The sequence below is a fragment of the Nyctereutes procyonoides genome, unplaced genomic scaffold, assembly GCF_905146905.1.
Source record: "Nyctereutes procyonoides isolate TBG_1078 unplaced genomic scaffold, NYPRO_anot_genome, whole genome shotgun sequence".
Taxonomy (NCBI): Eukaryota; Metazoa; Chordata; class Mammalia; order Carnivora; family Canidae; genus Nyctereutes; species Nyctereutes procyonoides.
The window spans coordinates 7823482-7850074 of NW_026575052.1; the positions used below are offsets into that span (position 1 = coordinate 7823482).

At 53.6% G+C, this 26593-nt stretch overlaps 1 protein-coding gene across 2 annotated transcripts in view; it reads right to left on the reverse strand.

The window, feature by feature from the left end:
- Positions 1-26593, reverse strand: part of ECE1 (endothelin converting enzyme 1) — a 116011-nt gene that overhangs the window by 47061 nt on the left and 42357 nt on the right. Inside the window, exons 2-3 of one of the 2 annotated variants that reach the window (XM_055331409.1) lie at positions 12955-13041; positions 4870-5011 (exon numbers count right to left, since the gene is read on the reverse strand). In XM_055331409.1, the coding sequence (XP_055187384.1) occupies positions 4870-5011; positions 12955-13041 (229 nt within the window). Of the gene's footprint in view, positions 1-4869; positions 5012-12954; positions 13221-26593 lie in introns of those variants that run through there. The other variant, XM_055331408.1, reaches the window with a different exon arrangement.

Consider the following 26593-nt stretch of genomic DNA (forward strand, 5'->3'; position numbering starts at 1 on the left):
CACAGAACTGGATGGTCGCGAGACTTCTACGGAGAAATGATTTCAGTAGATTTACAATTTCTTGGCTTGTAAAATAAGACTTCTGTTTAGCTGCCTAAAATGCTTTCTGTGGCTTGAAAAGCACCTAGAACCAAGGTGTTTCTCTGAACATTAATACTCACAAATATTCATTGATTTTTTTTAATTCCCTGATGCTCAACAAATTGATTCATTTGTTCATGCGTTCATTCATTCAACAAAATAATTACTATTTTCTAGGTTCTTCACTGAGTGCTGATTGTGTGTGTGTGTGTATGTGGGGGGGGTGAGGAATATAAAAGTCATAATCCTTTCCTTCAAGAGCTAATAATTTCACTGGGGATACAGATATTTTATTTTAAAAAAGTTCAAAAAGAGGAGGAGAAATGGTGGTCATTCTACAAACATAAACTGAGTATATTTAGTCCACGACAAATGGGTGATGCAGACAATTTGGTGCCAGGACTTAGGGCAAAGGACAGCCTATTAGGTACAGAAGAGATTGAAAAATCATTTCTGCTGAGAATAAGGCAGGAGAGTTATCTCACTGACTCTGAAAGAAATGAAGACGAAACAAACCAAAGTGGCCATTTTGCTCAAGGCTGTTTTTATATACGAGGAAACTGAGGCACAGAGAAGCTAAGTAGCTTGTTCAATGGCCAGTGGGGTAGGAGCCCCATCCTTCCTCCTCTCTGTCTCCCACGGCCTGGAGGGGTGTTATCCCAGTGATGCCAGGTGGGTCCAGGGCAGCCCCATCTGTCAGGCGCCTCCCTAAGGAGGGATGGTAGTCAGTGCAGGTGAACAGTGGGGAGGGCTGCCACATACTACAAGTGTCCCCCACGAATCCGCTTCCTCTGAGCCAGTTCTCATAGGATCTAGGGCAGAGCGGGGGAGGGCTCCTCAAACACCAGTGGCAAGAGGGGCCAACCCCTGCCTCAGTGTTGGTCAGTGGGCTCCAGCAAAGAAACCAAACTGGGCGGCCTTGGCAGTGGCCCAGCCCAAGGTGGCAGGAGATCCAGCCTTTGTGACTAAGGACGCAGGCCCAGCCGGATCCTCAGCTGACACAGGCTATTCTGGCTACCAGATACACATTTGTGATCTCATTCAGGCCTCACTGCAGACATCAGAGACAGGTGTGATGCCCTAGTTAAAGGTGGGGAGACTGAGGCTCTGTGTGCATGAACGGGGCTCAGCCACATGGCCACGAGGGAAGCTGAGCCAGCTCTGGCCTGCTACGGCAACTCTAAGGCCGGGTTCCCTCTATTTATTCTCACTGAGTCTTTGCTGGACACATCAGGGGCGGGTGTGGCCCTTCTGGCAAGTTCAGCATCCCTACTGCACAGAGAGGAGTGTGGCAGGGCAGAGGCCAGAGGCTCTTAGATCCGGGTTCAAATCCCAGCTTTCTGATTCTGGCTGTGGGCCTTGGGCAGCTGACCTCAAGCCTGGGCTTCTCAATCTAGAGGCGAGGAAGCATGGTGGGCCTAATTTCACAATGATGATGGATGCCCTCGTGGCTGGGCCTGCCGTCCCCAGGCCAACCTTCAGAAAGCAGGAAAGGATGCACGGTTAACACAGCACAGCGGGGCTGGGGTGGCCTGTGGGCTTTTTAACATCTGGTGACAGGCACAAAGTCTGGCACGCTGATGAAAGGCTCAGAGGAGCCACATGGCGCCACAAAATCAAGGTAACTTTATTCTGAGGGGATCACTTGTTTGGAGCGGACTTTACAACAATCACAAATACTGAGCTGGCAGGCATGAAAGAGAGAAAAGCACTAGCAGGGATATGGTGCCCCTGAAGCTCTCTAGAGGAGACCGTCTCAAGCCGAGCTGCACGGCCCACTCCTCACCTGTGGAATGTACTGGAATCTATGGTGGCAGGTGTGTGTGTGTGTGTGTGTGTGTGTGTGTGTGTGTGTGTGTGGCTTGGGTGGGGGGAGAGAATTTCTGTGCCCTTTAAAAAAGTCTATTCACTATTATGATAGAACTTCATATTTGGGAAGGGAAAAGAATACCTATTGTTTTTACACAACAAACTGCAGGAAATTGGGCTTGACGAAACCTTGGCTGCTGGGAATGCCCCAAAGAAAGACTGCAAGAGGGTGATCCTCAGGGAACAAGACATGTCCGTATCGGTGTGCCGGTGTGTGTGCGTGTGTGTGAGAGGGGGAGAGAGGGAGGGATTTTGGTTGATTGATTTTTGAGGTTATCAAAAGGGGACTTGGGTTTAAAAACAGAACAAGAAGCCAGTTTCCAGGAGTTCTGCTGAGGGCCTGATGGAGACCTACTAAGCGGTTCTCTTAGCGGTCCGCCCAGCTCCCCTCCGTGGGCCTCATCTGTACACGCCGTAAGCACATTTCTGTGTCCTGCCTCACTGAGCCGTAGGATGGGGCCTGTCCGGTCCTGTCACCAGGGGTCTGAGGCTGGCTCTCTGTCTGGCTGAGACACAAAGCCTCCACTTTGCTAGGCAAGGCCCGGAGGTGGTGCTTCAATAATAACTGGTTGTTTAACTGCTTAGTGGTTTGTAGATCCTTTACCAGCTATTCCCACCCAGCAAGGGCTTAACACGTATTTGATCAATTAATTGTTTCCAGGCCCTCCTCATCTAACATCAAGGTCAGTGGTTTCAAAACTCAGCCCAGGCTCAGACTCTTTGGGGAAACCTCCCCAGACCCTCGTTCCTCGCTGGGCTCCGTGCTAGCTGCCTGGATGTGTGCTCTATGAGGACAGACCGGGCTGTGTCATGGCTGGCTCCCTGTCTCCCTCCAGGCTGGAACGGGAGCTCGAGGGCAGGACCAGCACCTTACTTGCATTTCCATTTCCTCTGTCCAGCACTGTCCTTGGCACCTAGCAGCTGTCCAATATGTGTTTGCAGAACAAATGAGTGAGTGAATGAAATGAGCCTCGTCCAGCACTTGGTCACCACCTGCAGAGGCAGAAAGTATTTCTTCCTTTAAGGATGTGCATGGCCAGCCAAGAGGAAGGAACAGCCCCAGATCTAGTTCAGACACTTGTCTGGACAGTACTGGGCCCCAACACTGAGTAAGACACTTAAGAATATTTTCTGAGATAATCTGTGTTTTACTGCCGCTGTTTGTAAAGCACCTGCAAGTTTCTGGAGAGGGGGTGCAGTGGGAAAGCAGATAAATACATGTTTAAGGGCTGAGACATGACTTTGAGATGGGTCTTTTGGAATCATCGGAGAATGTGCTTTGACCAGCCTGATGTTTGCTCAGGTGTGGCCAATGGCAGCACTGCTGGCTGTCATGAGGTAACTGGCAATTTCTGGGGTGGCCACTGCTTTCCCAGGCCTAGACAGCCAATGAAGACACATGGTTGGCTCAGGGCTCAGCAGATCCCTGGCCCAGAGTCACCCAGCGGGGAGCGGTCCTTTCATCCCAGTCTAGGCTGAGGAAACCCCTCCTGCACCCCAGAGGGGGCTGAGATAGAGGCCGAAGCAAGACTGCTCCCTGTCGGCCCACCTGTGGGCCCGAGCACTAGGATCCAGCCCTCGGGAGCTCCCTTCTAGTTTGTGGGATCTCCTGTGGCAGTCTCAGGGCAACACTGGCTGCTGGGCTGCCTGACACGGGGGATGTAAGGGTGACTGAGGTGAGGCCCTGCCCTCTCTCCAGGCCCTCAAACTCCTTCCCCCTCCTGGTCTAGCATGACTACCCGCAGGCCCGCAACTTTACAATGGGGAAGGCTCAGTGCAGCCTGGGGTGAATGTTCCCAGATCCCGGAAAGGGTCATAATCTCTCTGATGGGATGAGTGGCCAGGTGACCAGGTCAGTGGGGTTGGACCCTGAGCAAACGCCCCAGGGCTGCTCCACCAGATGGGCCACCTGCCATTGGAAAGGCAATGTTGGGGCACAAGAATGTGAGAGATCTTGGAATTGGCTGGACTCCCCATCCTTGTTTAGCTTGGCTCTGCCCTTCCCAGTTCCACAAGTGCCTACTGAACATCAACTCTACACGAGGTACTCAGCTGCATACTCTAGCCAGACACAGAGAGCCAGCCTCAGACCCCCGGCGGCAGGACCAGATGGGTCCCATCTTACTGCTCAACGAGGCAGGACACAGAAATGTGGTTACAACGCATACAGATGCGGCCCCCAGCGGCCAGCTCTTCTAGGGATCCTAACACACACTGGGGTACACCACAACTACAAAGGCAGGTGGGGCCTGCCAGCCTGCATTGAAATCCAGTTGTCCCTTCCCTTGTGCACCAGCCACGTAACCTTGAGCAAGTCACCTAGTCTCCCGGCCTCAGCTTCCTCAGATGTAAAATGGGGCCCAAAGTAACCACACTTCATAGGGTTGCTGTGAGGAGGAAATGAGATTATGTTTGTAAAGAAGAGGTGTAGTATTTGGTCCATGGAAAGTATGAAGTAAACAGAAGCTACGATTGATGGCAGACAGTGCCAGACTGTGTGTCTCATCAGCTCACGTCCTAACAATAACAGCACCCAGAGCTAATTAAAGAAGTCCTGGTAGGCACCAGATATGTGACAGACATTGTCTCTAATCCTCAGAGCCAGCCCCAAAGGGGGCACCATCTTCCCCATTCACAGTAGAGAAGACACAGGCTCTGGGAGATTAAGTGACTTGTCCAAGGTCACACAGACAATACATTGCTGGGCCAGTGTTTGTTTGGACTCATGTCCAAACCCTCTACACCACCCACGCTGGCCTCCTATGGCTCTGTCCATCTCAGCACCGGGCCATCTGGACCTGGCTCTCTCCTTGGCCCGGGAGGCCAGTCCCAGCTCGATCAGGGAAGCCCTCTGGCACAGATGGACAGAGCCGAGGGCAGGGGTGAGTCAAGCCCGCGATGAAACCCAGAGGCACCTACTTGTCCGGTATTGAACGCCCAGCGCCGCCAAGCAGGCCACCAGTCCTGCCGTCAGAAGTGCCACCAGCACCACCAGCCGCTTCTCCACCGGCGTCCGCGCAGCCCAGCACCTCTGGCCACTCCGGGGGCTGCGGAAGTTCACCTGCGGGGAAGGAGGCAGGAGGGGCGGGGATGACGTGAGCCCAGGGCCCCCCTTCCCCAGGAGCAAGGGGCTCCGCGGCAGGCCCAGGCCCCGGGGAGCCATCAGGGCCGCCCTCCTGCCTCAGGGGTGGTCTGGTTCCCACAGATCGGTCCTAATCCAGGAAAGGAACCGCCACCCTGCTCAGCAGCTCGGATTAGCTCCTAAACACCAGACTCAAGCAGCTCAACCCAGCCGGACTTGTGTTTTTTGTGTTACCCAATATGGGTAGAAGGAAAAAAAAAGGAACAGCTTTTCCCTGTTTCTCCAGTAAGGAGTTCAAAAAAGAACAGGATGTTTGGGCTTGCAGGCATCCAGTGAGCGTCCAGCTGGGCTCTTCTCGGAGCCCCCACACCGGCGGGCCGGGATGACACAGCCACAGCTCACGCTTCCCAGGCGTGCGGACATCCTTTGCTCATTACCCCTGCCAGTCCTGAGAGGGCTGTGTTACTGGTTCTCTCTACAGATAAGGAAACGAGTTCACGGGTGAGGCCCCTGCCCCTTGTCACACAGCTAAATGGGAGAGCTGAGATTTGAACCCAAGTCTGTCGATCCTGGAGCCCAGCAGGGGATCAGAGACTTGGGTCTGGGAGATGCCAGGGGGGATGCAGTGGAGCGAGCCCTCCATTCAGGCAGGTCCTCAAAGGGAGGAAAAATGTCCCCAGCCTAACAGTCTAGCTAAACAGGAAGGGAGGCACAATGAGAGGAAGTGGAGGGCGTGGCAGGGCCCTCCAGGCCGAGGAGGGACACACTGGCCAACGGCACTCAGAGCCCTCAGCCCAGGCCTCCACACCCGAGGCCAGCTCCGGGCTCGCCTCCATGGCAAGAGGTGCTTCCTGCAAAAGCTGGGGCCGCAGGGCAGGAGGGGTCCCCTGAAGGTGGGGCTCGGCTCAGTGACATCGCAGTCATGTCAGGGTCATGTTGGGAATGCTGAGAGGAAGGCTGACTCCCTGGTTTCAGCTGCTCACAGCCCAGCAGTCAGGGAAGGCTTCCTGGAGCTGGGGAGGCCTGCGCTGGGTCTCGAGGCATAAGCAGGAGCTGGCCAGGTGAACGGGGAAGGGAAGGGGAGGGGAGGGGAGGTGAGGTGAGGCTAGATCCTAAGGGACCCCGTGGGGGTGTGGGCATGCAGGCAGGGTGACCCAGGGGGTCGGGCAGCGGGGAGTCACCAGGGGAGATGAGGAAGCTCAGCCTCTGACCAGCAAGTGCCCCCCACCCAAAGCTGAGGGGTGGCTGTCCCTGGGAGCCAGGTTGCAGCCCTCAGGGAGTCTCACGCTGGCACTTGGGGATCTGAGGTCGGTCCCTTTAGGGAAGGGCACCCTGCAGCCTCGTGGTCCTCACCACGTACTTTCTGGGCCGGAAATGACTGGGAACTGCCACACCAGAGAAAGGGGAACATGAGAACGTTTTGTGGAAAAAAAAAATCATGTTCTAAAACCAACAAAAGGAACTTGGGGCCTAGTCATATTTCCGAGGAGGGCCAGGGGGCTCCGATACCTGGACAGCTGTGTCAGGTAGAAGAAAGGTTGCCACTGACCCAAACCCCTTTCCGAAGAACAGTTTAAAAAATGTGAGAAATAGGAAAAACAAACAAACAAACAAAAAGTGAGCAACGAAGCTTCTGCCCATGCTACTGTTGGGAAGTTAAAACTCTGGGCCGGGAGGGCCTGGTGCAGAGTCCACCTGGGGCGGCGCGAGCATGTTCCCAGCCCCGGAAGGTTTCTAAAGCGCTTCTTCCTCAGCATCCATCTCTCCCACAATTCCCCTTGGGAACTGCTATTCAGAGGCATCCCAGAGGATGTGAGACAGGCACTGACAATACATTCTTCCTGCCACCCTGCCCCTGGCCTGTCTCACCGGCTGCCTCCTCCCGAGGGCCCTCATGTCCCCGTATCATGACCCAGCGCCGGGGGAGAGGGGGTGACAGGCAAAGAGGCAGGGAGCGGGACCTTGGTTTATGGGGTACCCTCCACCTGGTGTTGGCTCTCAGAAGCCAGGGAGCACAGCTGTCAGGCCTGGGAAGGCAGGCACACCTCACCTTTTGCATCTGCCGCGGGAGCACCACCCGGGTACAGGGAATCAGGTGAAAGGGAGGGAAAGGGGAGCAGAAGGGAGAAGATGAAAGGAACAGAGGGCAGGAAGAGGAGGCATAAAGGTAGCTAACACTCGAGTGCTTTCTATGTGCGTGGTGCTGCGTTAACTCCATCTTGTTGCTGGATGATGGTACTCTGTCTTCACGAGGGCCTGCAGAGCAGGTCCCAGTATCAGCTCCAGAAGAAACACAGGAAGTGGGGGAGGAGGGAGAACAGTGAGAAAACCCATGTCTCTCCAGAACCCGCAGCCTCGGCCCAAAGGCTGTGTTGCCCCCGAGGAGCAGAAAGTCAAGCTGAGCCTCATTGTTTAGTGTCAAGCAAACAGATGGTGTTCACTGCAAAAGGGAATCAGAATTAAGTCCGAATTAAATTAGAAATTCAGTTCCTGGAAGAAATGGCAAACAGAATTTGAAAAAAGGGTTTTTAACCTTTGTAATGTTCTTTGCTCAGCTCGTAGGGACTGGCTGAGGGCCTGCTGGTATTTTGACAAGCCTCCTCTGTGAGGGCAGAGGAATCCAAAGGCATCCCCCTGTGGCCGGAGAAGACCCCCAGAGCCTCTCTGGTAGAAGCCAACCAATTCCTGGTGCAGTGGACAGGCCCAGGCCGCCAGGCATTTCTCTCTGAGCCCCGCAGTCCCTGCCCTGCCTCCTTCAGAGCATCCAGCAAGATGAGGTCACAGCAAGGGCAGGACACAAGTGGCTTCTCACTTTCCTTTTGGAAACGAGGGCATGTTGATCACCAGAGACTGGTCTACAGCGGCTCCGAGGGTGGGAGGATTAGTGGCAGGCAGCCCACTCTGCCTGTCTCGGGAGAGGTAACTGGGAGTGGCCATCAGCCAAGGAGCAGAGCTCACGCTTGGGAGATGGAGCTGAGAATTACTGTAAATGCTCAGCTCATGGGTGGGCTTAATATCCCATTTATTGTCATGTGAGGCAGAGAGAGAACGAGACCAAAGGGAAAGGATGCCCTCAAAAGAGGGAGGTGGAGAGGGAACAGAGGAGGCAAGACATAGAGCCAAAGAGAGAGAAACAGAGACAGGGACAGAGAAACAGTTGAGCTGTCCAGCCTAGGGGTTCCCAGGGCTTCCAGAGCCAAGGGAACAAAGCCCTAACGAGGGATAAATATTCGGTTACAGAAGTGAGTGCTTGGCTCACCTAGGCTTACAGCAAGAACGAGTTCTGCAGGCAAGGACGGGACATGGGACACAGCTACCTGAGGCCCAGGAGATAAGCCTGGTGGGGAGTGGGGCAAAGCCTGGTTTTCAGAGGAAGCAGGGGGCTGGGAGGAGAGGCAGAGGTTCTGGTTGAGCCACTGCCAGGTCCCCCAGCGACCTGGGCTGTGTAGAGAGGCAAACAGGAGTCAGTCTGGCCAAGGGTTTGGCAGGGAGCCCACCCCCTGCAGCCCAAGAGCCCAGCCACCCCATGAGGGCTGGCAGGGAGACCAGGCTGCTGCTTCAAGTCAGCCTCTCAGAGCAGATAGACCATGACAGCTCAGCCTAGTGCAGGACCCTGCCATCATGAAGGGGTTAGGTTGGGGGCACTTTTTCCAGGAAAAAAAAAAGATTATTTATTTATTTATTTGAGAGGGAGAGTGTGAGAAAGAGAGACAGATCACAAACTAGTGGGGATGGGTAGAAGGAGAAGCAGATACCCTGCTGAGCTGGGAACCCGATGTGGGACTCAATCCTGGCACCCTGGCATCATGACTTGAGTCATAGGCAGATGCTTAACTATCTGAGCCAACCAGGTGCCCCCAGTAAAGATTTTACACAGTGGACTCCCAGCTGAGCAATACTATAATGTCTTGTCCTCACCACCTCTTCCCTGAGGCCTACCTGTCCCCTGGCCCCCAAGCCTGCCTCTCTTCCAATGACCAACAACAGCCATTAAATAGTACCTGCTGTGGGAGAGGAACTCCTTCCATCCACACAGAAACCAGTCTAGTATTTAGAAGAAGTACTTTCCAGCTCTCTTTGTTTCCCAGGAGGAACACCCAGCTGCCCATGGCATGGGAAAAAGGAGGTCAAAGATCAGCCTTGACTTTATCAAGCCACCGTATGTGTCTCGCTGGGCCACTTCTGGACCTCAGTCTCTTATCTTTAAAATGAGGAAGCTAGATAAGGTCCCAGGTCTGACCATCTCAGATTCTAGAAGAATTCAAAAGCCAGGAGTACAAGGCTCAAACAGGTGGAGTAGCCCAAACAGCCTCCTGGTGAGCACAGAGGTCTTCTTAAAGTACTAAGTGGTCACGTCCCTGAAATCACTCTTGAAGGACACCCCTGTGTGTGGCAAAGGGGGAGGGGATGAGGAAAAAAACACCACTAAGATGAAATATCCCAGCTTTCCCTTCTCTTGAAGAAGCTCATTTTTACAAGCAACAGGATGAGTCTCAAAGGCTTTGGTAGCAGTCATGGCCGCCTGCTCCCCAGCTTGGGCTGCAGGTATCACCTTAGCTGATTCCCTCTGAGCCACTGAAATGGTGTGTGCTGGGGGATGTTGGGGGGGGGGGGTGCAGGCAGCTGGTGTGAGCAGAGCAGAGGCTCCGGAGCACAAAGCGGTTATATTTAGGGCATTGCTGAGACCTCCCGCCTGGTGAGTCACAGTAATAATCCCAACAGCAACGAAATCCATTTTCTGTGCACCATGCACAATGTTTTCACTTACACAGTCTCATTTCAATCTTTGCAACAATTGTTGATTAATAATATTATCCCCATTTAACAACAACAAAAAAAGCTGTTTACGTGATCTGCTTTCAGGTTTCACAGGCCATCAGAGGCCAGGCTGAGGCCTTGGGGTTATCTGGCTTTAAATCTGGCGGTCGGTCTGTAGTGACTAATTTTAGTGGATCACAATTAACTTGGGCCTAAATCTGAGAAAAAGGCAAAGAAAAAGCCTTTAAGGTGCAGCACCCGTAGAGTGTGGCTCCAGCTAAATGTGGTACCTGCTCAGCATTATTTGATAATGAAGCTGGCAAATTTGGAGAGATGGAGGTTTTCATTTACTGGTATTGGTATGATTGATTAACTTTGGAGTTCCAGAACCAGTGGGCTTCAAAATCATGAAAAATCAAGTAGCTTATTTTTATAGTTGCCTGTAAAAGAGGGAGATCTGGGGGAGGGGATTGAGGGGCCACTTTAAAAATCTTAAATTTGAAGGAGCAGTTGCATTTCTAGCATCAGCCTATAGGAAATTATCCAAATGCTAAACGATGGTTACCTACAATTTTAGTTACTGGGCCTATTGTCCAACCTTAGCATACTGAGTACATATATTTTTATACACTGGTACTGTGAAGCACTATCACTTTTTTACATTCATTTATTTAGGGAACCTCTATGGCCAACATGGGGCTCAAACTCACGACCCCAAGATCAGGAGTCACATGCTCTACTGACTGAGGCAGCCAGGCACCCCGTGGCATTATAATTTTTAATGGCAGCATGTTTGGGGAGTTTTTAAACAACAAGAAAAATGCTCATGAAGTGGCATTAAATGAAAAAAAGCGCAGCACAACATCATGTACTTAAGAGTGAGCTCAATTATGTTTATAAATATACATGTGCAAATGTGGAAAACCAGAAGGAGTTATCTCCAAGTGGTGGGATTACAGTTTCTTTTTAAGTCTTTTTTTTTTTTTTTTTTATGCTTGACTCTTTTTCTTCCCCCACAAATAAGCATGTAACATTTTTATACTGGGAGGAAAAACACTCCCATGATTTAAAACAGAATTAATTCGTTCCCAGGTTTCGGCACCAAAAAACAAACAAACAAACAAAAACAAAAAACAAACAAACAAACAAAAATAAAACAGAATTAATAGAAAACTCTGCTTCTTAATAAGGTGAACAAGTTCTAGAGTCAAAGTTCACACTTGCTTTGGGGAAGTCACGGAGGCTCAAGGGAAGTCAGATTGGGTACCCAGAGAAATGCCCCCAAGTCCTTGGGGCAACCTTTTTGGCTTTGCCTGTATAAAAAGTGGACAATGTACCCAGTTTGGCAGATTGGTGTAGAAACAGCAACACTGCGCTCCAAAATACATGACAGCCGTGACCACCGGAACATCCCTAACCAAGCTGAGACTCAGCTTCATCCATCTGTAACATAGCCACGGGGCCCTTACCTCATTGGTCATAAAAACAATAATCCTAGCAGGCCCCATAAGAGGCACTACAGTTACTTTTTCTAACTCCCATTTTAGAGATGAAAGAACTGTGCTTTTAGTGATTAACCAGCTCACCCAAGACCATAAGCAGAGTCAGAATTCACACCGGGGACCCCAGCTTCAGAGACTGGGCTGCTTCCACTCTGCTGAGAGCCCCAGGGCAGATGAACACACTTAGTGACATGAAAAAGGCTATCCCCATGTGGGTTACTGTCATGGTATGGTGATGACAACATGGCCTATTATTTTGTTGTGAATTCTGAAATGCTTTTGTGCTGATATATTTAGAATCTTCTGTGCAAGATGACACTGAAAAGATTGCTGATTAGATTCTGTTTTGATTTGCGAAGGGAAAAGTGCCTGCCACAGAAATCTAATTTCCTGCTGGATTTAGCCTCTCAAGAAGGGTCCCAGGGAAGACATTCTAGACAGACTGGGTCGATCTCTCACTCCCAGATTTCTAGCTCTGCGACCTAAGGCGAGTTGTATCCCCATTCAGACCCCAGGTTTCCTCATGGGAACAGTAATCCTTACAGCTCATGGGGGTGGTCCTGAAAGTTAAGGGAGATGAGATGGGTAAGGGTGCCATATCCCAGTGGGCAGACCACTTGGAGTCGGGAGTTCAGATGTCCCTGGGCCCGGAGGAAGGACTCCATCAGTGCTGCTTTCCTTTACTGGTATTATTATTCCAGCTTCTAAGAGGTATGCCTGAGTAGGGTTGGGCCTGGCAGCCTGAGTTTCCACGCACCCTAAGCTTATCCTCTGGGTGAGTTGTGATGTGGTGTCAGTTCACCGGGTGGCCCCAACCCGTTCCCCAACGCCTCCCTTGGTCATCTTGGCAGAAGTCCTCCTGGACTGAGATGTCCTGCTCCTCTCTCTGTGCTGGTTTCTTAGGAGCCAGCTCAAGGGCCCCCCTGGGGTCCCTGACACTTCCAACTCCCTCCCCCCCACCTGCCTGGGTGCAAACCCCAGCAGGGCTGAGGTCCCATTCAACACTGTCCCAGCTCAGCCCTGCAGGGAGAGAAGAGCAGGAAGCAGCTGTGCTCACTGCTCTGCCACAAGGTAGGGAGGCGGTGGCGGGTGTGAGTCCCACCCAGGGACAGACCCTGGGGAGGGGAGGAATTGGGTTTCATGAATAGGCTGCAGAGGGCCAGGGAAAAGGGTGGGGGGTGCAGAAGATGGCAGGAAATTCAGGTACTGGGGGCAAAGGGAAGAATGGGGTCACGCCCACCAGAGCGGGTAACCAACCATCCTGGTTTGCCCAGAACTGAGGTTTCCCGGGACACAGAGTTTTCCACGCTAAAACTGGGACAGTTTTAAACTCTGCCATTATTGGACTGTGTGACCCTGGGCAAGTCCCCCAGCACTCAGGGGCTGCCTTGCATGGGAAAGGTAACCGGTCCCGTTCGGTTCTGTAGGGCGCTTCAGCTCTGCCAAGGGGCTCTAGTCCCATTAGCAGGTGGCAGGGGATTGGGGGACAGCCAGGGCTGGGGAGGGCCCCGGGGCGGAGGGAGCACCTCGGCGGTGCTAGGGCCCCACGGAGCCCAGAGCAGGGCAGCGGGGGGGGGGGGGGGGGGGGGGGGGGGTCCTCCCCGGATGGGGGAGGGATGGGGGAATGGGGGCGCCGCAGCGCGCATGCCCGCCGGGCCCTACCTGCAGGCCGTTGGGGTACACCTCGCCCTCCGACAGCGAGTCCACCAGGTCCTCCTCGTCCAGCGTGGCCCGCTTGTAGGTCGACATCTGCAGAGCCAAGTGCAGCACGGACTCCCTCAGCGCCTCCATGGCTCCCGGGCGAATGGGGAGAAGGGGGAAGCGGCCCCGGCGCCGCCGCGCGCCCCGCCCCGGCCGGGACACCGAGACCGGCCCAGGACCGGCCCGCGGCGGGAGGGGGCCGCCTCCCTCCGCCCCCTCCCCCGCATCCCTTATGCAACGCGACGCCCCAGCCGCAGCCGCAGCCGCAGCCGCGGCCGCGGCCCCGGCCCCGGCCCCAGCCCCGGCCCCAGCCCCCGCCGGCGGCCGCCGCTCCGCATGCTGCGCCCCGACGCCCGGGCCGCGGCCACCAAGGCCACCGCGACGGGCGGGCCGGGGCGGGCCCACGACGCGCCACCTCGGGCGGGGCCTGATGGGCCGCGGGGAGGCCCGGGACCGGGAGGGTGGAGCCCCCCCCACCCCGCGGCAGCCCCTCCTCCCGGGAAGCCCGAGTCTCCCATCAGGGAGAGCTGCCAGAGAGCGGGGGTGGGGATTAGGCTCCTGCCCCTAATTTGGACCACACCTGTCAAGAGAGAGGTCCCCCTCCCCTCCCCGCTCCAGGGGTCCTTAGGTGCCTCAAGTAAGTCTCCCCATCCGCCCTAGAAAGATTGCGGTGGGGGGGAGGTGGGATTAAAAAAAAAAAAAAGCAGGTGTCTCCTGTCTCATTTCCCCCTTCCTCTTAGCCTTCCTCTTTAAGGCAGAGCATTTCAGAAGATTCCGGAGGCTCAGGGCTAGTCAAACACCAGGAAGGTGACCCATCCCTCCACCTCAGTCTCAAGGGGCAAGGGGGTCAAGCAGGTGCCCTCTCCCCAGCAGCTGGGAGCCGGGCTGGAAAAGCAGGCCGTCTCAGATGTGGGGCGCTCAGGTGGGGACTCCAGGTACCCAGCGCTCTGCCTCCCCACCTCCGAGAAGTCTAATCCAGAAGTTTCCCAAAGGACCCGCCACTTCCAGTGGGATCTGGAATCCCCTGCGTTTATACAATTTGCAGCTTCCTGCAGCGCACGTCTGTTCATTCCCATATTTGGTTCCCACGGCCACACACATGTGTGCAGGAACTGGCTCAGAGGGGTGAGGTGGCTGCCTGGGGTCACAGCGACAGCTCCTGGCGGCCTCCTGCTTCTGCTCTGGCCCTCTCAGCGCCCAGACCGAACCTTTAAAAAGAAATTCTGATCTTGCTATTCTCTTGCTTGAAACTCTGCAAGGACAGTCCCTTTACCCGTCCACCCATGGCTCCTGCCCACCCCTGACCCTCCTCTCATGCTGCTCCTCACCCCACTCACTCAGGCCCCAACTTCTCTGGCCTTCACTCAGTTCCTCAGATACTCAAGTTTCTCCCCTCCCTCAAGATCTTTACAGCTGCTATCCCCTCTATCTGGAACATTCTTTCCTCATCTCTACTCCTCCCGTGGCCAGTTCCGGCTTCAGAACTCAGCTTAAATCACCACGTCCTCCAGTGTCCCGACTGCTTTAAGTAGCCCCTCAAATTTTCTGTTATACACTCCATTTTTCCTCTTATGGCATTTTTAAAAAAAGATTTCACTTATCTATTTGACAGAGAGAGAGAGAGAGAGAGAGAGAGAGAGAGCGTGCACAAGCAGGGGGAGCAGCAGGCAGAGGGAGAAGAAGAACCAGATGCTCCACTGAGCAAGGAGCCCAACATGGGGCTTTATCCTAGGACCCCGGGACCATGATCTGAGCCAAAGGTGGACACTTAATTGACTGAGCCACCCAGGCGCCCCTCCCTTTATGGTACTTACTGCAGTCTGTTGTTATTTTGTTTATGTTGATCCCTTTCCCCACCCCACAAGCATTATGAGCTTTACCAGGGCTGGGACCCTGTCTGCACAGAGAATCTCCATCATCTCGCATGCTGTAGGTGCTCAACACACAGTTAAAAATCAATGATGGAACCAGTGGAGGGAAAGTGAAATTTACTCTGGGGCAGTGCCCTTGAGTCCTTCACAATCTAGTTTTGCAATGTCCAAGGACAAAGGAAACCCATCTAACAGGCATAAGCCCTGGGGGAGGTGGGGTACATGGGAAGAATTTTCATTCTGGGTCTTGTGCCCCATTTCCCATGGGTAAAGGCCTTCCCGTTACCCACTGGAGACAGAGAGAAAGGACTCCAATGCTTCTTCACTTCACGCTGGGTTACAGCTGGACTTTTTCCTAAATCGGGACACTCGGTTACACTAAGTAACAGGTGTCAACCACCCAAGGAAAAGACCCTTGAAAAAGAAGTTCAATTCACCACACAGCTTCCCAGCCTGGCACAGTAGCTGCTACTTCCAAGACACCTAAGAGGTATGAGGCATTTGTCAGTTTTCTTACATCCATCATCCCATTTAAGCCTCCTCGTCCTTCCCTCTGAGTAAGTATTATCGGGCCCCTTTTACAGAGCCTGAAACTGAGGCTCAGGCAAGTAACTTGCCTGAGTGCAGAGGCAGCGGCTCCTTCCTCCTCCTGCCTCATTTCAGAGATCACCCCTTCTAGGAAGCTCTCCTCACCATCCTCCAGGCCAGGCCAGTGATGCGTCCGTCCCGCCACAGCCCGTTTGTGGATGGATGATGAAGGAAGCCCACATACCTCTCAAGCAGACAGCCGGTCAGATGGAGAGCTGTTTATTTTTCAGCACACAAAAGATGAGGTGCCCCTCCTAACAGAACCCATCTCGGACGTGGAAGTGGCGTGGCTGGCTCAGCGAGGAGCGCAGAGGCCCCAGTCGGTGAGTGAGTGCCACTCCGACAACAGCGACAGCCCTATATTTGTACCCACCCAGAGCCCGAAGGGACCTTCCATTCCCTGTCTTGTGGGTCCCCACACCACCTGGGGCCTCCGCCTTGGCAGGGTATCACTTCCATGTCATAGGAGAAGTGGGAGGGCGCTGGGCAGGCAGAAATGTCTGTGCTGCCTGACAAAATGCATCCCTCCTGACCCCAAGACGTGCTGCCGGACAGGAACCATCACCTCTACTTTCCCCATGAGAAGCGGGAGGATGAAGGACGAGGTGGGACTTGATACCCCCCTCCCAAGCCACCCAGGCCACCTGGCTGGAGCGCAAGAGGCCCAGGATGTGAATGTCTCCGAGAACCCCAGCCACACGGCTAGGAAGTACCGGAGCCAGGCCTCGAACCCGGGTCCTGCGGAAGGGGGAGCGGGGTCTTCTGGTGGGGCCCTCAAGGAGTCCAGGCACCGAGCTGGTTGGGTGGCCTGCACCCATTCTAACTGCCTGGTTTGCAGTGTGGGTGCCACTCCTGACCCCACGAGCTTTAGGGAAAGGAGACCATAGCTGCTTTGGGGGCACTCTGCCCTGATCCACTTGTTCCGCCCCCGGCCCCTCGGAGCCTGATGCCCACAAGAAGGTGGAGACCAAGCATGGAGAAGTGAGAAGCACAGCTCAGCCCCAGGCCCCAGGCCCCAGGCCCCCGGCTGCAGAGAGAGAAGGTGATGAGAACCAGAGGCGGGTGTGACGGTCCCTGCTCTGGAAACCCCACCCAGTGGAACTCAAAGGCCTGGGTGAGCAGAAATGAGAAATATTAGAAATGCTTCCATGTTTCTGACGACAAAGGCCTCTGGCCCAATGACACCTGGACGTGATCCTATGTGCAGCGCTGCAGTAGTCACCCAGATGGCCCTCGCCGGGGCTTTGCCCAAGGCAGGGGATCTTCAAGGAACCCTGGAGCCGTGTCTGAGGCAGGAAGGGCAGTCCCGAGTGAAATGTGCAGGCCTGTGACTCCTTGGCCACACCCTCCGAGCTATTTTCACGTGGTTTCTAAGCCTGGGCTCCGTCAGTTCCTGCCTTGGGGGTTTGTGACCGGCTGGGATCCGTAAAGTCCTCAGGGGTCACTTCACATGCACCCACATCATATGTGAGTCCGTTATTGTTATTCAACAGGCACATAAGAGTGGGTAAAAGCTCTAGATCCGAACCTCAGTTCAGATGCCCAGGGTGCCACTTCCCAGCTGTGTGACCCGGCACAAGTGACAGCCTCTCTGTGCCTCAGTGGTCTCGTCTGGAAAATGGGGATGATCATCACAGTACCTCCCTCCCAGGACTGCTGTCCTACTTCAGGGAGTTAATACGGATGAAGACGAAGTGCTCAGAGCCGTGCTGGGTGCACGGCGCGTGCTCACTGTTACCTGTTCTTCATTATTACTTACAAAGAGCAAGGCTCAAAAACCTTCCATCGATCCCCACCGCTGAGAGAAGAGACTCCAAACTCCTCCCTCTCCGGGTCCACCCTCCTTATGCCCCTCAGGTGTGTAGTCGTCACCCTACACTGACCCAGCCCCGCAGGGGTCGACCACTCAGTGGGAGTCCGTGGAGTCCCTGATGCACATCAGGCCTGTGCTGCAAGCTGGGGGGGGGGCTCCGGATAGGACTTGGCCTCCACCCCCAAGGGACCAGAGGCTCATAGCCCCCTCCCCACCACTGCTCTCTATCTCTGGCCTACCTCTTCCTCCGCGAAGCCCTCCCTCCTTCCTTCCCCGTGGTGTGACCCCCGTGTGGCACCTGCAGTACATTCAGGCCTTGTCTGGGCATCTCTAGCCCTCTGGGATGGAGAGGACCTGGGGATGGGCAACAACCATCTTGCTACTTTCCAGCCCTGGCACCCAGCGCACAACCTGGTATATAGATAACTAGTTAATTTGTATCCTGGGTATTCACCAGGGCGTAAGCACCTGTGACTTCAACAGAGAAGAAATAGTAGAGTTTATTTTTTAATTTTTAAAAGAGATTTTATTTATTTGACAGAGAGAGAGAGAGAGAGCAAAAGCAGTGGGAGGGAGAGGCTGACTCCCTGCTGAGCAGGGAGCCCAACATGAGGCTGGATCCCAGGATGCCAGGATCACGACCTGAGCCGAAGGCACTCAACCGACTGAGCCATCCAGGCGCCCCAATAATAGAGTTTAGTTGCTTCATGACAATCACATAAAATCAAATAGAACAACTTCCGGCAAAGGACAAGAGAATAAAAATATGGCTATAACTCCTGAAGATGGTACCACATGACATGTATTATTACTATTATGTCATCTATTATTACGTTACTCAGCTTTTAATAGGAGAAATTTCCGTTTGATTAATTTCTTTTTAAATTTATCACAACGTTCCTAAAGGAACGAACTGCTTCTTTGCTTTTTGATAATAGGAATCTCAGGAATTGGCCCAGATCCCTTTTTTCCTTGGCTGCCAGGAAACTGACAGCCAAATCAGAAACTCTTTTATGGGCACTTTCCTAGTCCTTTTTTTTTTTTTTTAAGATCTATTTATTTATTTGCTCATGATAGACAGAGAGAGAGAGAGAGAGAGAGAGGCAGAGACACAGGTGAGAGAGAAGCAGTCTCCATGCCGGGAGCCCGAAGCGGGACTCGATCCCGGGACTCCAGGATCACGCCCTGGGCCAAAGGCAGGCGCTAAACTGCTGAGCCACCCAGGGATCCCCAACTTTCCTGGTCTTTATGTTCAGCTTTTTCCTTGTCCACATTTTTCGGTCTGTTTTAACTGATCCTGATTTTCCATTTCTATTGCATATTATTTTATTAAGTAAATAAAATTCATAACCCATCATGAATCCTTTGCAGAATAAAGTAAATTAGAAGCAACCCGTAGCAGGAATGCCCCTTCCCTAACCCCCTCCCTAGGGAATGCAGTGTCAAGGTACCTATTCAGTAGTGAGGATAAGGTGGTCAAGACACACTTGGGCCCGACCCCAGGTTCCTGGGCCCACGTCATTTCCCCTCTGGGACCTCATTTTCCATCTCTGCAGAAAGGCTTGCTGTGGACTGTCTGGGATAGTGCACCACATCCCAGCCCCAAGTGAACCCACTTCATCCCTGCTTCTCTTTATTTATTTTTTTAAAGACTTTATTCATGAGAGACACAGAGAGAGGAGCAGAGACACAGGCAGAGGGAGAAGCAGGCTCCATGCAGGGAGCCCGACATGGGACTTGATCCCAGGACTCCAGCATCATGCCCTGGGCCGAAGGCAGAAGCTCAACCACTGAGCCACCCAGGCATCCCTCTTTATTTTCCTCTACCACCTTTCCCATTTACTTCTGTCCTCATCCATATTTCTTTCCTTTTTTTTTTTTTTTAATTTTACTTAAGTAGGCTCCATGCTGGGCTTGAATGTGGGGCTTGAACTCATGACCCTGAGATCAAGACCTGAGCTGAGACTGAGCGGAGCGTCAGATGCTTAACCAACTGAACCATCCAGGTGCCCCTGCCCTCCCCCCATATATCTGATCTTGGCCTTCATTCAGGAAACACTGGCCTGACTCTGGCTGTGCTGCTGTGCCCAGGAAAAAAATAACAGACTCCCTGCCTATCAAGGTTAACATCAACAGCGATAAGTCCAGTGTGAGAGTAGGTACGCTTGATATGTGACAGAAGTAGTACTTTACCTCTGTGGCCTCCTGCCCCAGAGCATTTACCCCAGGCTCATAAGGAAGAAAACAGCAGACAAATCCTGATAAAGAAGCATTCTACAAAACACCGGACAGTACTCCTCAAAACTGTCAAGGTCATCAAACAAGTCTGAGAAACTGTCACAGCCAAGAGGAGTTAAGGAGACATGACTCTGAATGCAATGGGATGTCCTAGATGGGATCCCAGAACAGAATAGGGACATTAGGTAAAAATGAAAGAAATCTGAATATAGATTCCAGTTAGTAATCACGTATTAGTATCAGCTCATCAGTTGTGACAAATGGCCCATATAAGATGTTCCTAAAAGGGAAGCTGGGTGTGAGACGTAAGGGAACTCTCTGAACCACTTCCTCAATAATGCTATAAATCTAAACTGTTCTATAAGAAAATTTTCGCTTTTTTAAAAAAACCACAACCGCCACCCCCTAAAACAGAAAGCAGAGTCATCGACACGGACACCAGCCCAGCACTGCCCAGTTCTCAAGAGGGAGAACTGATCTCATCTGTGTCTCCTGAGCGCCCCGTGGAACAAGCCCTGGGGCCCCCATTTTATAGATGCAGAGACTGAGGCTGGAGAAAGGAAGCAGCTTGCCAGCTGGCGGCAAAACAACGACTCAAACCCAGATCTTCCTGACCCTCCCAGAGCCTCTTCATCTTTTCTTGGGCCACCTCCCTGATGCCTGGCCCCCCAGGCCGACCAGGTGGCAGGAGGTTGGGGAGGGAGACTCCCCTCAACACACCAAGGGGTCAGATGGAGCTGGAGGCCAGGCATGGGAAGAGGGGAGGTAGACAGGAGTTGGGGGCAGGGGAGGCCTCAAGGTGAGACTCAGGGACAGGCAGGAGGCCAAGGGCACAGAGCCACAGAGAGTACACGGGAGACCTCCTCCAAGGTGGCAGCAGCTCTGCCCCCCATGAGTCAATCACCCTGGTCTGGACCAGAGAGCCCCAGGCCGCGCTCCCCTGCTGTCCAGGCAGAGGAGGCAGGCCCACACACGCAGGAGCTGGGAAACACTCCCCTACCTGGCCCCATGTTGACTCACCTGCCTGGGGGCCCTGGGAGGCACTGAGCCTTACCTAGTGCTGCCAACCAACCACCTCAGTGCTGCTGAGGAGGCCAGCCCAGGCCCAAGGCCCACGCCTGGCCCGCAGCCTCCTCCCTACTCCTGACACGGGCCACACATTACACTGCTGCTCACAGTGCACGGCTGCCCACACCTCTCCCCTGCCCCCCGCCCAGCCTCCATCCGTCACCTCTGCCCCTCTGGTGGTAGGGGGTGTGTCCTAGGCTCTGCCCTTCCTCCCCCTGGGAGCCTTCCAGGTTAGCCCCCTGGCCCGCTAGATGTCCGATTATCACCCCGCCCTGCACGCCAGGCCCTCCTCTCCCAGCTGGCTCCAAGCAGAACTTTCTAAACTAACTGATACGGTCCAGTCACTCCCCTCCTTCACACGCTGGCTCCCTGGAACTGCAGGGGAAAAAAGCAGCGCTTTTTCCCTGGCTTCCAACCTCCCTTCCCTACTAGGGTCTGGCTCCTGGTTGCTCTTGAGCTTCTCACTCACCAGTCCGCCCTCACACGCTCGAACATCAGTAAAATGTGTACGGTTAGTCCCCTAGACCTGCTGTGCTTCCTGCTGCTGGGCCCCCTGCATGCCTGCTGCCTCCGCCCGCGAGAGGACTTCTCTATGACCTGTCCTCTGTGCTCCCCAGCAGCTCCCTGCATGACCTCCTAGCATCTCATCCCCACAGAGTGACTGGCAGCCGTGTGACCCTGACAAAGTCATCCCCCTTCCTCTCTGTGCTTTGCTTTTCTTGCCTGTCAGGTGGAGATGACAGTGGTATCTACTCCATTGGGTCTTTATACACATCCAGTAAAATAACACACATGACGTCCTCAGTCCAGGGCTTGCAGAGAAGCCTCACTCAGGAAATGCTAATGTGGGCGGTGGTTCAGAATATGCTGACTCCTGTCCTACAGGGAACGACAGAAGATGGGAAGGGAAGGAGCAGTTAGGAGACCTATGAGGTGCCAGGTGCTGGGCCTGGCACTTGCTGGCACACGGTATCTCCTCGCCTCTTCCCCGCCGCATAGTACAAAACAACTGTAATACAGGGAGGCTTAGGAACATGCCCAGAGTCATACACCTGGTAGATAGCAAAGCCCGGGTTGCATGCAGCCCAGCGGTATCAAGGCCCAAAGCTTGCGGTTTTGCCTTGACAACAGAGAAGATGGTAGCCCCAACCTGGTCCACCCCTCCCACTTCAGGCATCATCTTCCCGCTGTGTTAAAGGGCCAGCTTACTCTGGTCTTCTCTGAGCACCAAGTTCAAAACAGACCAGAGGCCTGCCGCTGGCCCCGAGCTGTGCAGGGTGACCAGTCTGCCTAAGCCCCAAGCTGAGGACACAGCGCGTGCCCGAACAATTTGCTGATCTAATCACATAAAACTTAGGACAAAGTTAATCTGTCTCACTTGATGTTTAGGATGGTAATGCCTGAGCTGCCCCCTAATTAGGCTCCACCAGGAAGCAGCTCATGGAAATGGTTGTAATTAGTATTTGTGTTGCGCAGGTGGGTAGTGCGGCCCAGGAAGAGGGAGGAGGAAGCAGGTGAGGTAGGAAGGGTGGTGACTCCCTGGATCCATGAACTGAGGGTGGCTGGGGCCCTCCCATCTTGTGCCACACCCCATGCCAACCAACCCGTGTGGATGATCCTGTTCAACGTTCATGAGGACTCTCTGATGTGGGCCCTAGTCTCCCTTTTGTAAAGTGTGTAAAGTGAGGAAATAGACTCAGAGAGGTCCATTCGCTTTTCCAAACCACACAGCCAGTGAAGAACAGATCCCGGGTTCGCACAGGGCTGCTTGTCTCCCCACCCGGCCCCAGGGATGTTGTGGACAGCAGGCTTGGGCTTGGGCTTGGGCTTGGGCTGGGAGGCAGAAGATCTACATTCTGGCCCCAGGTCCCGTGCTGCTTTTATGCTGGGCCTCAGCAAGTGACTTCCCTGCTCCAGAACACAAACAGAAGGTGTGACTCTCAGGCTGGGAGTGACTGAAAGTGTGGACTTAGGAGCTGGGCTCCCTGGATCCCAATCTTGGGGCAAACCACTCCCTCTGAGCCTATGTCCTCATCTGTACAATGGACACAATGGGGCTGCCCTCCCAGAGATAGAGGGTTAAACAAGTTTAGAAAACCTTAGCACAATGCCTGAATATTATCATTTATGGGGAAAACACGGGCTTTGAAGTCAGTTTTTCCATCTGTAAAATGGGGAGCTAGTTGCTGCATTCGGACAGTGGTTCACAAGTACATATACCTTTAATCCCATAGAGTCCTTTATTTTACAAAGTTAACATGGCAACCCAAAATACAAAAGAGATGTAAGTGGAGCTGCCACGTATGCATCCAATGACCCCATATCCTGACCCCAAACTGGCTTCCTCAAGGGTACCAAGGAATGGAGTTTGAAAACTACTCCTTCACATTTCTTCCTGAGAACTAGTGGCTCTGAAGCAAGGTGGATACTGGGAGTGGTGGCCTGGGGCAGGGATGGGGCTGGGATGGTGGTGCCTGCCCCACGGGGTGAGCACTGGGGCCACTGGGCCAGGCCCATAGTGGAGTCACTGGGACCTGCCGGCTGCTGCCATTCGCACTGGACTACTGTCTCCCCAAGAGGTGGCTGAGAAGCCAGGGGAAGAGGACGGGACCCACATTCCAGCCTAGCCATTTGGCCACGAGCAGGTCATCACACCTTACAGTAAGACAGGGAACGATAACACCATTACCTGGTGACATCAGGACAAAACTGAATCACAGGCGCACACAGCCTTTGCATCTGTGAAAGACTTCCCCACGTTAATGTTTTCTGCTTATTTCTAGTAGATTATTATCTCATCCTGAGAGCAGAGTCTGGAGCCAGACTACGTGGGTTCAGGTCTCCACTCCACCATGTACCGGCAGGGTACCCAGCATTCAGTTACGGAGCCTGTTTCCTCCTGTATAAAATGTTCAACACAAAGGGCTCAGCATAGTGCCTGACACACAGCAAGCGCTCGATAAGTGCTGGCTGCCTTGGAGTTTGGGGGAATAATAACCCAAGGCAAATCTGCTCCCTACTGCCCTCATCAGCTGTAGTAGACACAGCTGAAAGGGGGTAGGTGGGTGATCCTCTAAAGCATGTGGCTTCAGACGCAGTAGTTGGGATTTTGTGGTTCTGTGCTCAAGTGCGCATCAAGCCAGATGAGGATGTGTCTGTCCTTTGACTTTAAAACTCCAATTCAATTCCATAGCCGTTGCCTAGAGGTCCTGTCGTGCCTGTTTGCTGAGCACCCATCGCACGCCAGGCCATCTCCACTACTCTGCATGGTAAGCAGCACTGTCTCCATTTGACAGATGAGCAAACTGAGGCTCAGAGAGATGCCGTGACCACCCCAAAGCCAGGATGCCCCTTCACAATGCACAGGATATGGAACCAGGCCGGAGGGCTCCCCTGGTTTGGAGGCTTCCAGAAGGCTGGTGAGGGCCTAGGGTACCAACTCATGTTACTTGGTCTTCCAGTGGGAGGTGGCATCCTCAGAGTGAGGAGACCCAACCAGCATCATGTCTTACTCAGGGAACAGCCTTAACCCTAAGGGAACCAGCAGCCTGAGAGGCTGGACTCCCCAAAGCCCAGGCCCATGTCACCTCCTCTGACAGGACCTCCTTAACCGGTCCTGCCACCTTATCCCTCCTCTGGCCGACGGCCCACAGTCCTTTGCTGTGCACCAGAATGGGGCTAAGTACTCTATACACCTCCCTCCTTTACTCCTGCTAATGACTTTGGGCGATAATCTCTACCTCTCCGAGCCTGGCTTTCTCGTTGGTAAAATGAGGGATACATAATAATAACACATATCTCAAAGGTGGGTGTGAAGATCAAATTGGAAAAAAAACCAAGCACAACGGCAAATGGTTGTTTAAGCGCTTACTTCATGCCAGCCTGGGTCAGGAACACAGGGCAGAGCCAGAGGGGAAGGTCTGGCCTGTCCCTGCTGTTCCCCTCAGGCTTCTGGGACACTTCCCTGCCAGTGACCACAGACCCTCCTTCCCCATGACGCCTGGTCCCGAAGGACACAGCCAAGTGGAGCAGAAAGGGCCCTGGGGTGGAGGCCATGAGTCCAGGTTTGGGATCTGGCTGTGCCCTCGCTGGGCCTGTTTCCTCCTGTGCCCCCCCCCCCAGGTGGGAGGGATGCTAGAAATGTGGTATTGTTTTGCTTGATGATTCCCATCTTCTCCTGCCCAACCTTCCCTTAGTGACAGGCCTGTCTGGACAAAGTGCTGGGGGCGCTGGCGGGGATGCTCCAGCACCAGCTCCCCTGGCAGCAGCACCCTGGCCTGGCCCTGGACCCCTGTGGCTGCTCCTTCCCTTCTCCCCTGGTTCCCTTTCTGGGCCTGGGCTCTCCCCCTGCCAGGTTCCTGCTACTTCTGCCCCCACTTGCCCCGTGCTCCCCGACAGCCTCGTCAAGCATCAGCCAGGCTTCTATCTTCCCCACCCCACCCCTGGCGACTCTCCCAGCACCTCCTAACACCGGGACTCCACCAACTGACAGCCGAGGTGTCTGAACTTGCAAAGTGCCCGTGCCAGGGCCAGTCCCGGCAGGCGGGGCTGAGCACTGAGGCGGCTCTCATCGCCTGTTCAGGAGGGTAGCACCCTGGTAGCCGGCGATGCTGCACCCCAAGTGGTGTGACCAACCCCGGAGGCCTCTCCCTCCACTCTCCCTCCCAAGGGGACGACTCCGCAGCGGTTAGCAGTGTGGGCTCAGAACCAGTCAGGGTTCAGGGCGCAGCCGTGTCCTGACTCTGTAACCTCGGGCAAGTCCCCTAATCCCTCTCCCCGGCGTGGCTTACTCATCTGTAAAATGGATTTATTAATAAATAGTTAGGAGGATTAGATGACTTAATAACATCAAACGCTTAGAAGAGGACCTCGAACAAAGGAATCGCTTAATAAATATCAGCAATTGTTACTGCTAACAGTCTGATTTAGCCCAAGGCAGAACTTGCGAACTGGCAGCCCACGGGTCGAGTCTGGCCCACAGATGTGAATTATTCAGCCTGCAGTGCTGTACAAGGTTTTGAAATGCCAGCATTTAGGAGATTCGACATGAAAGTCAGTATTTTCAGCTTTCCTCTGAGGCCAAGGAGGGCTGCCCCCATGGCGATGGGCCACAAGTCCCCAGGGCTCCACAGCCCACCCACCCCACTCCGACACTCCTCCTTGGCTCCTCCTCCCTGCAGCCCAGCATCAGCTGCCACCTGTCATCATGCTAGTGCTCTGGTTTCTATAATAAAGAGAAAAGAGAAGTATTTCTTGTCCCCTCATCTTAAAGTGGGAAAATGATTTATGTGAGGCTGAAATAGGGCAAAACGAATCTATGGTTGCGGAAATCGGAACAGCAGCTGCTTCTAAGGATAGGACTTCCTGGAAAGAGGCAGGAGGGAACCTTCTGGAGGAATGGAAATGTTCTGGAAATGTCCCGTATCTTGATTCCACTGTGTTTTCATGCATGTCTATGTTTGTCAAAACTCAAAACTGTTTGCTTCCGGCCTGTGCATCTCACTAGATTTAACTCACACCTCGATAAGAAAAAAAAAAAAAAAGCCAAAACTGAAACATGGGTCAGGAGGGTCTCACCTTTCAAAGAAGAGTGATTAACTCCTTCCTGGGTGTGAAGAGAACGCCTCTGAGTGTAACAGACTGGCAATGGTCGAAGACAGAGCCTGAGGTGCCCCTGGGGCATCAGCCGGGTTCCCTGCTCACAGATGAGTTGGAGACCTAGAGTCTGAGGCTGTGACTGATCTTCAAAGAACCACACAGACCCATGATATCCAACACAGTGGCCATTAGCTGCATGTGGCTACTGAAATTAAAATTCATTAAATTTCATACATTAAAAATTCAATTCCTCATTGGCACTAGCCACATGTCAAGGGCTCAACAGCCATACATGGTTAATGGGCAGCACAGATCGAGAACATCTACATACCACAGCACATTCTACTGAGCAGCACTGGCGTACCTACTAGCTACACAGCCGGGCTCACTTCTGGATCACCTGCCAGGGCAGGCATCGTGATCA